This window comes from Epinephelus moara, chromosome 6 (genome assembly GCF_006386435.1).
Source record: "Epinephelus moara isolate mb chromosome 6, YSFRI_EMoa_1.0, whole genome shotgun sequence".
NCBI lineage: Eukaryota > Metazoa > Chordata > Actinopteri > Perciformes > Serranidae > Epinephelus > Epinephelus moara.
Genome location: NC_065511.1, coordinates 25,982,360 through 25,995,460, shown reverse-complemented (window position 1 = coordinate 25,995,460; position 13,101 = coordinate 25,982,360). Strand labels below are relative to the sequence as shown.

General features: G+C 41.9%; 1 protein-coding gene across 1 annotated transcript; it reads left to right on the top strand.

The window, feature by feature from the left end:
• Positions 1-3,089: 3,089 nt before the first annotated feature.
• On the top strand, positions 3,090-5,199 carry utp11 (UTP11 small subunit processome component). The gene is made up of 8 exons (XM_050046570.1): positions 3,090-3,292; positions 3,477-3,538; positions 3,676-3,778; positions 3,903-4,022; positions 4,248-4,341; positions 4,461-4,591; positions 4,741-4,851; positions 4,951-5,199. The coding sequence occupies exons 1-8, from the start codon at positions 3,233-3,235 to the stop codon at positions 5,032-5,034; spliced, it is 765 nt and encodes a 254-aa protein (XP_049902527.1). The 5' UTR covers positions 3,090-3,232; the 3' UTR covers positions 5,035-5,199.
• The last annotated feature ends 7,902 nt before the right edge of the window (positions 5,200-13,101 follow it).

Genomic DNA, 13,101 nt, shown 5'->3' with positions numbered 1-13,101 from the left:
GGAGACATACCAAAGCCCTGAGCTCAGCCCAAGTGCAGCAGTCTTACAATATGTCAGCAGTGTTATTTTTACAGGGTCATATTAGAAAACCAAACGGATCTGCATCTGCCCCACAAGGGCATTCCTTCATTGCTGACCCTGAACAAACCCACAACCTCTTGTCCTCCTGCTCTTGCATCAGCTTGTTACAAGCCCCCGATTTCCAAAGTAGTATTTACCCCTGTCGTGGCTCACCAGGCATTTCACTTGTAATGATAAATACTCCCATGAATTAAACAGCAAGGAGCCAAGTAAGTCAGGACGCAGACATTTTACCCGTAAATCCTGCCTGCTGTCTGTGTTTGCTTAGTTAAACACGTTAGTGGGTGATTGAACAAGCTGGGCCTTGGGCTGAAACCTTCACAGGAATCAGGGTCATTAGCCATCAGACTGATAAACAAGCCTGTGACATAATGTGGAAACACTGATCCCATTCATAGGTCGAATCACCCGCAAAACATTCTGCATGCCGGGCAAATCTCACATATATAAAACAAATTCCTCGCGGTTGGTGAGGGGATAGTGAGCTACCATGGGGGGAAAATAGATGTTTAGTGGAATATCACTCTCTGTCCTGAGGCTTCTTCTCACATCCACAAAGAGTTGGGAGTCTGGGTGAGATTAGAGGACTGGTGCCATTGCGGCTTTGTCTTTGTCTATCCACTACCCAAAATATCATGTCAGGAAGTGGAAAGTCTTTTCCCCCAGAGTGGAGTGATGACCCCCTCATTGTCCAAGTTCCTGCAGCACTTTTTTCCTCTGAAAATGAAGGGAAAAAAAGTGTGTGAGAAGTTTTTAATGTCACGGAGCTTCTGTGTAATCTCCGTTAGGTCTATTGGTCTGGACGTAAATCAAAACAAGGGTCTGGAACCCCAACGGAAACATGCAATAAATGTCCATGTTGGAAAAACATAAACTTGTTACCAATTAGTGTTAACTGTGCGCTTTGGCAAATGCAGGCCCTCATTATAATGACCAAAATAATTTGGTGTTTGAACAGTGCAGCCAAAACATATTAAGTCAGCAGCACTGTGATGACCTTCGCTTGTTCTGAAGAGCATCCTGTGCCAAGCCTGGCTTGTACACAACTCCTTAATGGCAGATACCAATTATACTGGTCTTCTACTTTGATGAATATAATTAAACCCACTTCCCTTCACCAGTAAGCCCTGTAATGCAACTTTTGTGGTCTTGAATATTTAAAGCCAAATTAAATATTGCAGAGCTTTGAACTTTAATAACATGAGGTTATTAAATAAGGAACGATATTAAGGAAACTGGATGGTGACGTCCTTCGAATGTTATTCTATTTCCATCCATTTATTATTTCTTAAATTATTCATTCACATAATACCAGTGGTGGAAGAAGTATTTGGATCCTTAAAGTAAAAGTACCATAAATAAAAATATTCCACATAAAGGCACAAGAAAAGGTCCTGCATGAAAACCTTACTTAACTAGAAGTATAGTAGGCCCTACAGCAAAAATGAGAATGTAATATGTTTCTTTATATATAACAATAATGGAAAAATGTGCATAAACCAGCGAGATGCATTTTAATGTTGTAGCTGGTGAAGATGAAACAAATTTAAACTACTGTGGAGCAGTTAAATCCATAATAATCACTCATATTTTACAAACTCACAATATGTTTTGTGTGTAAAATCTCAATCTGCAAAGTAACTAGACAAGCAGTCAATGTGACATAAAACATACAGCTTTTTCCTGTGAAATGTGCAGCAACATACTAAAAACTCAAGTTAAGTGCAAATATTTTAATACTTGAGTAAATGTACTTAGTTACTGTCCACAGTTAAATGATACTTATAGTATGATTCCGCAATCAGAGGCTCAGACAAGGCTCTGCAACAACCTGGCTGAGGGTATGAGGCTGTCTGAGTCACTGTCTTCATTTAAGTCTCTCCTACAAACGTACTTCTATTGGAAACCATATCCATATTTTTTTTCTGAGTTGTCTATTTTATTGCTATCTTATTGATTTTAATTCAGGTTTATGGGTGAATTCTGGGTGATTGGGACAGAAGGTCAAATGGGGACAGTATAACTAAACAGCATTTATTTTCTCGCCTTACGAGTGACAAAAAAACATTTATTTTCTAATGCCATAGTTGTGAAACCACATAATTAAATTGCATTTATTTTGACCTGAAGTATTGTTATCACCTCGAACATTTTTGTTTAACCCAATTAAATGTGTTCAATGAATTCTGGACTTTAAGGATTTTTTTTTTTTACCTCAATTAAATGTGTTCAATGAAATTTGGTGGGAGAGAATTAAGGGAGGATGTTGGATGGAGAGGGTTTTTCTGACAGTGAGGAAAGGCAGCTTTATATTGTATGACTTGTGAATGGATTTTAGCAGTAAAGTTAAACAGAAACATACATAGAGTCTTAATTCACTGTGATAGGATTTGGGTCAGTTTACACAAAAGGGTCTGTCACACCTCCTGGGTATATGACATTTTATTACCTCCTCAAATGGATAGGTAACATCTTCAGTATTACAGAAATGTATCACTTATAAGCTATATAAGCTTACAGGGGGAGGACATTCAAAAACTGCCCCAATCACCCTTAATTCACCCTACCTTCATTTTAGTTTTAGCCTTTTACTTTGGTGAGACGTTATGACATTTTAGTTTGCTTCATTCTCCTTGTGTTTTAAATGTGTTTTAGTTTTATTTTAAAGCACTTTGTAACTGTGTTTTGAAAGGTGCAATATAAATAAAGTTTATTAGTATTATCACATCAGCAGTGTGCAACAAGATGCTGCTCCTATCACATAACATTTCTTCATGAGTGCAACAGCACCATCTACTGTTTGTTGCGTGGTACTACAACACGTAGCATTAAATTCACAGCACTTTATCAATCGAGAAAATCAGTATTTTTTATTCCGTTTCTTGTCAAATTATACAGAATAATTTAAGGATTTTTTTAAGGTGAGTATTTGCCCGATATATCACCCCAAAGATGTTTTTAATGTGAGTTGAGTTGCGAATCTGCGGACCGGAAATGTAAATGACACGGCAGGAACCCACATGTTCAGCTACAGGGGAAACACTAGAGCTGAAGCAGCAGGGAGGTTCCAGTGTACAGCTCATTAAAGCCCTACATTTACCCTCTCCAACTAAAATATTCAGCTTTATCACACCGAGGGACATTTCTCAAAATGTCTTCGTTCAGGAAAGCGTTGAAATCCCGACAGAAAAACCACCATGAAAGATCTCAGGTGAGCGTTTCAGTGTTTTGCTGCTAGCTTGTTAGCTTGCTAGCCTGCAGATATGTTATGAAGCGCCCTGTGCACTTTTTAAGATGTCTCCATATGGTCACCAAGCTAATAAATATAATGCTATGTTCCTGTGACACCCGCAGCAATAAATGCTAATATTGTATGTGTCATTTTGTTTGACCAGCCTGGTTCCAGGAAACATCTGGGGTTGCTGGAGAAGAAGAAAGACTACAAACTCCGTGCAGAGTGAGTTAACACAAGTTTAAGAGACATGTTTTATGTCTTTAAGGCTTTGGATTCAAAAGCATACACCTTTTAATGTGAGACATCTTTGAGGATTAAGTCTTGTAATGGCTTATGTTGTCACTTACTTTGTTTTATAGTGACTACCACAAGAAACAAAACACTCTTGCTGCTCTGCGAAAGAAAGCTCTGGATAAGAACCCAGATGAGTTTTACTACAAGATGATCAACGCTCAGCTGCAGGTAAGAGGAGCGTCATCATCAAAGCAGCAAGACAGAGAAAATGAAATACTCTAGTTAAATCGTCTTATCTGATCTCTGGTTGTAACACTTGACATGTGTGGCTTATTTTGTGGCATGGTGACAGGATGGAGTTCACGTAGCAAAGAAAGGCACTGAGGACGTGGAGATGACAGAGGAGCAGAAGAAAGTGATGAGGACGCAGGATATCAAATATGTGGAGATGAAAAGGGTTGCAGAGGCCAAGGTAAGCTTATTTTGTAACATGTAATACATCATGTATTGCTCAATTTTTTCCCTGACTGACTTGATGTAAGTTATCTTACATTTTGAATAAAAGAGCACAACAAAAATGGATTTGATTATGCACGCAAAACTCAATCACAGATGTGTTACAGCCATTATTCTCCACAAATAGGGTGTCAGTGGTTGCCCCTTGTAAATTATTGTGTCTTTTATCATTTGCTTTCAGAAAATTGAGAGGCTGAAAGGAGAGCTTCATCTTCTAGACGCGGGCAGCAAACAGAAAAACAAGCATACATTCTTTGTGGATTCCAAGAAGGATGGTAAATAAAACCGTACAGCAGTAAATCAGGATGTGAACAAACATCCTTGTCTTTGTGGATTTTTAATAATTATTTGGTTAATTGAAAAGTTATAATTAAAATTTACTGTGTCTCCTCAGTGGAGTCATTTGACCTGGCGAAACACCTGGACACAGCTCCTGAGCTGGTGGACAGAGTGTACAACAGACCAACGCTCACAACTCTGGAGACGAAGAGCGTCCAGGGAGCCGTGGAGCCTCACAATGTGAAGGTCTGTGTTTGTCATGCATGTAGATCAGCCTCTTTTGCGGTGTGACCATCACAAAAAAATGCTTCATTTACATTTTGGTGAGTAAATGTTCAGTTTCAGTTGCATTTTAACCACTGCTGGTTCTTGTTTTCTCCTCACTCTAACTGCAGAAGTTGGCCAAGCAGAGGAACCATCAGTATAAGATCCTTTCCCAGAGGATTGACAGAGAAAAGAAAATGTTTGTGATCACACAGAAGATTCAGACCCGCAAGGACCTACAGGTGACGATAAGGAGGCAAGCATTTTGGTTTCAGTTGCAAATGAGTGTCAAGCTGTCAAATTAACAGCGAGATCTTTTTTTTTTTTACTCTGTGCACCAGGATAAGAACAAGAAAGTGAAGGTAAAAAAGGAGACAACCAGTGCTGCAGCTATCTACAAGTTTGAGGCCAAGAGGAAACGCTGAGCGGGGTGTAATCACCAATTTTGCCAACAAGATACTGGTGAAATAATGGACTTGTAGACAATGGGATGATTCTCATTTTCTCAGATGTTGCTCCAGCTACACAGTTTTGTACATATTTATCTACAATTTTTAGTTTCTTTCAAATAAATATCAGAATTACACACATTTTTGTGTTTTTTTTTAAGCTAATACAACTTGTGGTTGACCTCGTTTTGGGACAGTAGAGTTTTTATGGGTTTTGATGCATATGGAGAGATTTGCCTGATAGGCATCAAAGACAACGACATGATTAGTGAAAGAGGCATCTGGCTGAATTTGAGCTGAGGATGTCATATGTGCTCCAGTCAGCTGAGCCATCTGACTTGTGGCAGTGGATTGTATTTTGTTCTTGTACCAGTAGGTGGCATTAGTGTTCTTTATACAACTATCTGGGAGACAAAAACTGTTGGTGGCTGGAGACATTGGGACATCCACAGAGAGCAGACTGAGCAGGCAGTCAGTGACAACATTTTGACATTTAGACTCCAGAGTTTAATTGTGGTTGTGATGTTGTCTGTAAGATGTCAGTGATGTCTTTTGTCTGTGTCGCAAATGGTTCTCAAGTAGGTTTTGGGCTCTCTAGTTTAGAACAGAGGAGTTGAACCCCTTAATATCCAATTCAAACCTGTCATATTTACCATGATGTTCAGTTTCAAAGCCTTCTCTTAAAACAGCTAAGAAATACATTGTTTGACAGATTTTAAAAGACACAACTCCAACATCCCTCAGTATCCTACAGCTCATTGTAAGGTTGCATTCAGGTTGTCCTCATCAACCAGGTACTGTAAAACTTCAATGAAAAGCCTAGCCCTAATTAAATGCCCAGTCCCTTCTACTAGCACATTTTCACAAATGAAGGCCCATCTTAATTCGACGCCTGGTCTGGTTGCCAAGCAGTTAAGTTTTACAGAAGTTGTTGGATGTATAAAACCAGGTTATTGGCTACCCATTTGAGTTAGCTGATTCAATCAAGCATACAAAATGTTGACGCGGCCATAAAGTCAGAATATATGTCCATTCCTGGATTATCCAGTAAAGTCATTCATATTCCTTTAGTCCATAAGTGTCCATGGATCAAAAGACTCAAGTGCTTTTCATAAATATTAACCGAAGTGAGCATTATTTTAACAGGATAAAGTGGTGTTATGTTGGTATTTTAGGTGCCATAACCCTTGGGTGCCATGTGGTAACTCTGATGCTCTGTCTGTTGCAGCTAGATCAAATTAATGTTTCATAATTAATAGGTTATTTGAAGCCTAATTTTTAAACAAGTAATACTCAAACTGGTTTAAATAATCAATTTGACTGTATTTCCCATCTTTGCCAAGCCTGTTGATTTCAGAGATTTAAGCAAATAATAGCCGGGTAACTAACTGAGGTTGTACATTAAGAAGGTATCACGTCTGTGCTATAATTATCAGGTATTTGCATTAACGTCATTATCAGTCATTAGTAAAAGACGTGAACCAATTACTTGTCTCACTGGTCACTTGAGTTTAACTTTGTGGTGATAAACTTGGAAATATCTGACTTAGCATTTCACAAGAAGAGCACAAATACACCATTTGTTCTTGTGTCTGTGAGGCTGGACCTTAAGTCCTCAGAGCCTCTGCAGGACACACCTTTGTCGCAGCCCTCAGGATGCAGCACGCACCACCTACAGATCCTTCTCACATGTCACAGCAGGCGAGACACAGCTGCAGCTAATAAAATTAAGTGTGATGTAGGTGTCAGTTAGCATGCATTGATAATAATAATACTATTGTCAATGCTTGCTCATTAGCTGACTTTAATCAAAATTACCCATTATTAATTTTATTAGCTGCAGCTGTGCTTATGCAAAAATACCTTCGTTAAAAGGCTCCCTTGAGAGACAAATGTAACTATTGTTACAGCTACACCTGTTCATACAGTTGAATCTCATCCACTGAGCTATCTTGATGTGACGCTGCCTTGGATTTGTCACAGGTCATCAGATATCCCAATATTTATTAACCAAATTAATGCCCATATTCCTAGGCCTTTTAATGGCAGACATTTTGGCTTGTCATGGTGGGGAAAGCAAAGGTGTTCTTCTGTTACAATCAGGTGTCTAGTAAGCCCAGACAGTGAGCCAGCATGCACAATACCAGCGCCCAGCAACCAGATGGAAACCAGCCATCACTAATTTAATTAATTACACCTGTGCTTTTCATACTGTGAAATGTCAAAATGTCTTCCCTGATAAAGGCATGTGAGGGCTGTCATTTTCCATGTCTTCCTCACATCTTTCTGCTCTCACGAGACAACCCAGCTCATACAGACGCCATCGTCTTTGGCTAATTAGACCTCTCTGTAAAGTGTGATCAGTTTGCCTGAGTGCCACGGTGGAGCGGGGATTAGCTCTGATGTCTCATTGTAAAAAGATTCCTGGTTTCACTGCCACTAAGGCCAACTCCTCTGTTGATCCTCCTGCCATCTGTCTCTGCCAAGTCCCTGAAGTCGGTTGAGTCAAGTACTTCATGTACTGAGGCACCAGGTGAGGCGAGCACACTTAAATTTTCCTCACAACCTGTTTCCTCTTCTAGTTCTTTATAGTGCTGTCTCTCTCCATCAGCCTCTCTGTGGTCATGTATGTGCGTGTACTAACAAACTATATGTACGGTTCTTCCAGCCTACAGTGTGAAGCAGACTGAAGACCTGGCGCCCAGCAGCACATCACAGTAACCCGGCTTTGATTGATCACTGTGGTGGCAGCAGCTTCATAAACAGGGCCCATCCATCAGCCTCTCCTGGGAGCCACTGGAGGGGAAGAGGGGAAGAGGGAGCCAGGCAGAAATGTCACTAGGCGCAGTGAGAGGTGGAGGGGCCGGTGGAGAGGGACCAGAGGCCTTGGCCCAAACACTGCTGACCAGAGCAAAGGTGAGCCAACACCACATGATGGGCCAAAAGAGGGAAAGAGTGATGGTGTGTGTCCACTTGGACTAGTCGCTCTTTCATTTAAAACTCAATACAGAGCCAACAGCAGTTTCCTCATTATAGTACAAATGTTGATTAGGGTGTTTTTAAATTAAAAAATATGTATACACATGTAGCAAACAGCCCATTCATGGATGTGTGGATTTCACTTCACTACACAAGCACACACAAAGTCCTTCCGTGGCATTTCTGTGTGACCATTGATGTCAGAATTGTGTTGCACCCAGTCAAAGAGTGATTGACGTCCTTGGCCAACTCTCCTTCCCTCCTTCCTTACGCCTTCCTCCCACCCTCCCTGCCCTCTGCTACTGCGTCACCCTGCAGAGAGAGCGTGCGTGTATTGGGACCCTCAGGGCCCAGCATCCATAAGCGGAGGGGGTGGAGGTCGTTGAGGAGAGCCCAGGGGTCAAAACACTGTGTGCGCAGTTCCGGGACCCCTATCTGGCTGTGCAACCCAAGCACAGACGAACCACTGTTCCTCCTCAAGCTCTCCTTTCATTCCCCCCAGCAACGGGACACTTACGCCGGGATGCAGTGGCAGGGCTCAGGGGTGGGCAGTGGGCGACCTCCTGATTTTAAAGATATAGACAGGCAGTTCTCTATTGTCAAAAGCCTCATAATTCATTTGACGACTTGCACAGGCCATCCTGTCCCCCACAATGCCATCGCTAAAGTTAATGACCCTGGAGGTTTGCTAACGAATAGTCATTTTTGGAATGGGGGGAGTTAGAAGTGGAGTGTTGTGTGGTCACACAGCTGCAGGGTATGACGTTGACCCCAATATATAGTAACTGTTTCAGAGTAAAAGTGAAGCCTGGTTAAGATGGGGTACAATACAATGAATCTTTGTTCTACAAGTTTAGTTATCACACATAGAGAAAAACTACTCCATTAAATAAGGGGGATATTTTGTGTTCAGTGTCTTTGATCCCATTGTCCTTTGAATGCCGCACCTTGAGACACCAGTGTTTTCTATTTGACGCTGACAATGTGTTTTATTAATTTTATTTTAAGGGTCAGTCCATCCGAGTGACATTTTCTCACTCACCATAAGTGTTATTGACCTGTACATGGATTCTGTTTTATTTGCCCAGGTTTTGAGATATGCGTCATTGAGATTTGAGCCACCATATCAACATGGTAGTTGTAAACAAAATTTTCGTTTTTGCTGCCTTGTAGTATTAAAAATTATCATTCAAAATATTTTACTCCTTTTCTAAGACAATGAGCAAGTTACTCTAGATCTCAAAAGCCAAGTTTTCACCAAACACTTTGTTCTAGTACCCTTAGATCCGCTATATAACCCCTACGGACATGTACCTTAGATCTGTCTTGTGTTTCTACCACAGACAGCAGCCTTAAATGTAGGCAGGGTTGTTACCAAATGTTAATGGCTGTGTCACTGCTCCGTCCAGCTCTCGCTGTATTTCCTCTTCACCAGTGACGCAGAGGAATGTCTGCACCTCGCTGATCATCCACAGAACAGGGATGCATGCTGATGTTTTCAGAGCAACAAAGTACAGGCTGGAGCGTTAACTGTCTCTGTTGCAATCGATTAGATATTTAAAAAAAGTGGGTTTGCGCATTAAGTCCTTGTAGAGCAAGAGTGACGATTCTCTCTCGACCAGTCAATGTGCTGCAGTGTTTCTAGCTCCACCTTTTAGTATCGGATCAGTGTGCTAGGTTCCTCAACAATGAGGTGATGAAAAAACGCACAGTATGGAAAGTTGTTGTTGGCACCATCCACACTTTTTGACAGTGGGAACACAAAAATAACCGTTTTAATGTGTAATACACTGAACTGAATGGAATTCTTCGTGGCAACGAGGCTATTGTGCACGGTTTCCATTGGAACTACACTCTACTGAAGAAACATCCCCATGAAAACCGTTGACTACATGTTCTGTGCGTTATCCAGGGTGACAGGGGAAAGTGATGTTGCTGCTAAATTTTTAAAATGTAATATTTCAATGCTTACCTCGAATGTATTGAGGTGGCGGCAGAAATGTCAGAGACAAATCAAATCTGGACAAACAAAAATGTAATTTAAGTGGACCAAACCTTCAAATTCTTTTCTTTAAGAACCTGCAGGTCATTTTGTGGTACCATTTTCTTTATCGCTACATGATACAGAGTACAAACCACTATCACCTCCCAAGGTTGCAGTGATACACTGGTTTTAGGGTATACCATGATATATAAGTTGGCAGTTATCATACTGTGTACATTTGCTTATCCACGATATTGAAAAAAAATTGCAACCAGACAGAGAATCTCCCCTTTATTTTTGTTATTTTCAAAGGAGAGACTCTTCACACATACCGTAAAACTTCAATTAGTAGTCTGGGCTAATATTTGCTTGAATCGCTGAACTCAACAGGCCTGTATTTGGGACAGGCCTTTAATTCATTTCACACAAAACTGTTGCTCAATAAACATGGCGGACAAACCATCAAATTGTTTATTCAAACCAGTATGAATATTACTTGTATAAAAATTGGGCTTTGAATAAAAAATCAATTATGAATCATTAATTTGATCTAGCTCTGACAGGCAGAGCATCAGAGTAAAATGAACTGAACAACTGAATTATGGGGAATCTAATCCACCTAACAATATATAGCATCTTCATATTGTCATAAGTCATAACATTATATTTGTATGTGTGATCTAAACAGCAAACTAACGTTAGCTTAAGTCTGTAGTCAACAATCTGTTTCATACATCCAAAGAACTCCTATAAAAATGAACTGCTTGGTGACCAGACCAGGCCTCTAATTGAGACAGGCCTTTATTTGTCAACATGTGTAGCCACACCAGGCTAGTAAAAGGGACAGGGTGTTTGATTGGGACTAGGCTTTTAATTTTACAGAACAAAATGGTTTCAAGTTTCAATTATAGTAATAAAACATTTGTTCAGCCCTTCAATTTTCATTCCTTTAAGGGTCTTTCTGACTGATATTAAAAAATTCTGTAATACAGTGAAACTGCGATATTTTCTGAGACAGTTATCGTACCATGAAATTCTAATACCGTTGCGACCCTATCACCTCCCCACATGGTTTTAACTTGGCACTTGATCCCTGCAAACCACAAGTGCTGCGCCCCCACCCAGCTTATTCACCAACACAGTTCTGCCGTGCTCTAAAGCCAGCCGCACGGAGCCAAGGTTAAGGATGCTTAAGGACAATACTAATCGATCCCCCAATTACGGAGAGCTGGAGAGCGAGAGGTGGGGAGAAGAGAGAGGTAGCCTGGGGTTTGAGTGTTGGGAGGGTGTCTCAGAATGCGAGGGGTTGGGGGATGAGAGGTAGTCTTTATCTTCGGATCCCTCTCTCCTTTAACTTGAAGCTGGGTGTCATGGGGCTTTTGAAGTAGTGGATAGAGAGGAGGGACAGAAAAGGGGGGAAGGAGAGGGGGGGGTTCAGCTGGCGTGCAGGCAGGGTCTTTCTCCATGCCAGGGGGAAGACGTCTGAAGGAAAATCTTTACAGCCTTGACAGTGCCCCTGACGTGTGTGCGCTTTTTTGTATTTGTGCGTGAGTATTTGGATATGTGTGTGTATCTTAGCATGTTTGTGTGTGTGTGTGTGTGTGTGTGTGCATGTGTGCCTGAGTTGAATGTCTGGCTCATGCAGTGAGGTGGGGATCACAGAGCCCCCTTTTTTAAATTGCCGCTAATGAGCCCTGGCTTGCAAGAGGTACTCGAATTGATTAAATTTGCATGGGAGCCTAAATCATGAAGGGGGCCTCATACTTGTGCCCCCCACCTCTAGGTGCACACACACACACACACACACATACACAGCACCCCTGCCCCCCCCTGCACCACCCCACCCACCCCAGCCTCCACATCAGACCTACAGGGGGTATCTCTCTGCAGGAGAGAGGGACAGGATAGACCAGGGGGAGGGTGTGTACATGTGTGTGTGGTGTTGAACGGGGCGTGGAGGGCACCCATCTGCCCCGGTATTACTGTCAGTCCATCATTCAGGGGAATGCCAGGCGCGCGCCTCGGGGACGTGTTCATTACGCTTTAACTACCGGATCTGTCCTTGTCTCGCAGCCTCCCCGTGTCATTGTCTGCCTGAGATTGCGTGTGTGTATATTTATGCATGTGTCTGCTTGCATCACAATTGAACGCACCCAGTTCTTGTGTATGGGGGGGGGGGGTTGTTGTGTGTTTGAACCTGAGCAACATTCTGGCAACACACACACTGGACACTGTACTTGGGGTTTGGTACTGTAGGTGTGTACGCTACATTAGTTTCCTTTTCTGTCAAGCTCCCTTTTTACTTTGTAAAAATATTCTCACTCTCTTAATTTCTACTTCTGTGTTTCACACAAACACACTCTGATGTGCACTTTTTTGTCGCTCATATTTGTTAGTGTGTTGCTTCTCTAATGGTTACCTCTCTAATGGCAACTACGTGATGATGCGTGATGAGAGCTACTTTTTGTGCACACGTGCACCTCGTATCTGCTCAACAGTGAGGTGTTAGAATGAGTGCGTGTGCACGTGTGTGTGTGTGCACTGGTGGGGGACAGTGCTTGTGCGTGGTTAGCCCGGGTGATTGCAGTAATCAGATGGGGGTGTTAATCAGAGTTTGTTCGTCAGTGGCCTGATGAGGGGCGATGAGGGCCGCTGATTGTAATGCGATGCTTCAATCGGTCTCTCTGACGACTACAGAGACAAACCCGCCAAGAGAATCATTATCATACCGCACACTTTCCCCCCCCCACTCTTTTGGAACACCACGACAGACTGCCAAAGTGTAAACAAACAAGCAAAACAAGGCACTTCTATATGCGTCAAAGTGTGTCACTGAGAAGATGCAGACTCAATTATTATTATACGGGATGTTTTCATTCCAGTGGGCACAATGAAGCACTGTCAGAAGATGGGTTATATATCACTATTTAGGTGTCAGTGTCACTGCTATTGAATAACAAGAGCAGGGGGGAGGGACGTGTTGGGGTTAGAGGGGAGAAAGACATAGTTGAGAGAAAGGTGGGGGGTGGGGAGGTAAATGTGACCCCGTGGTTTATAGTCCTGTCTTGTCACCGACTGGC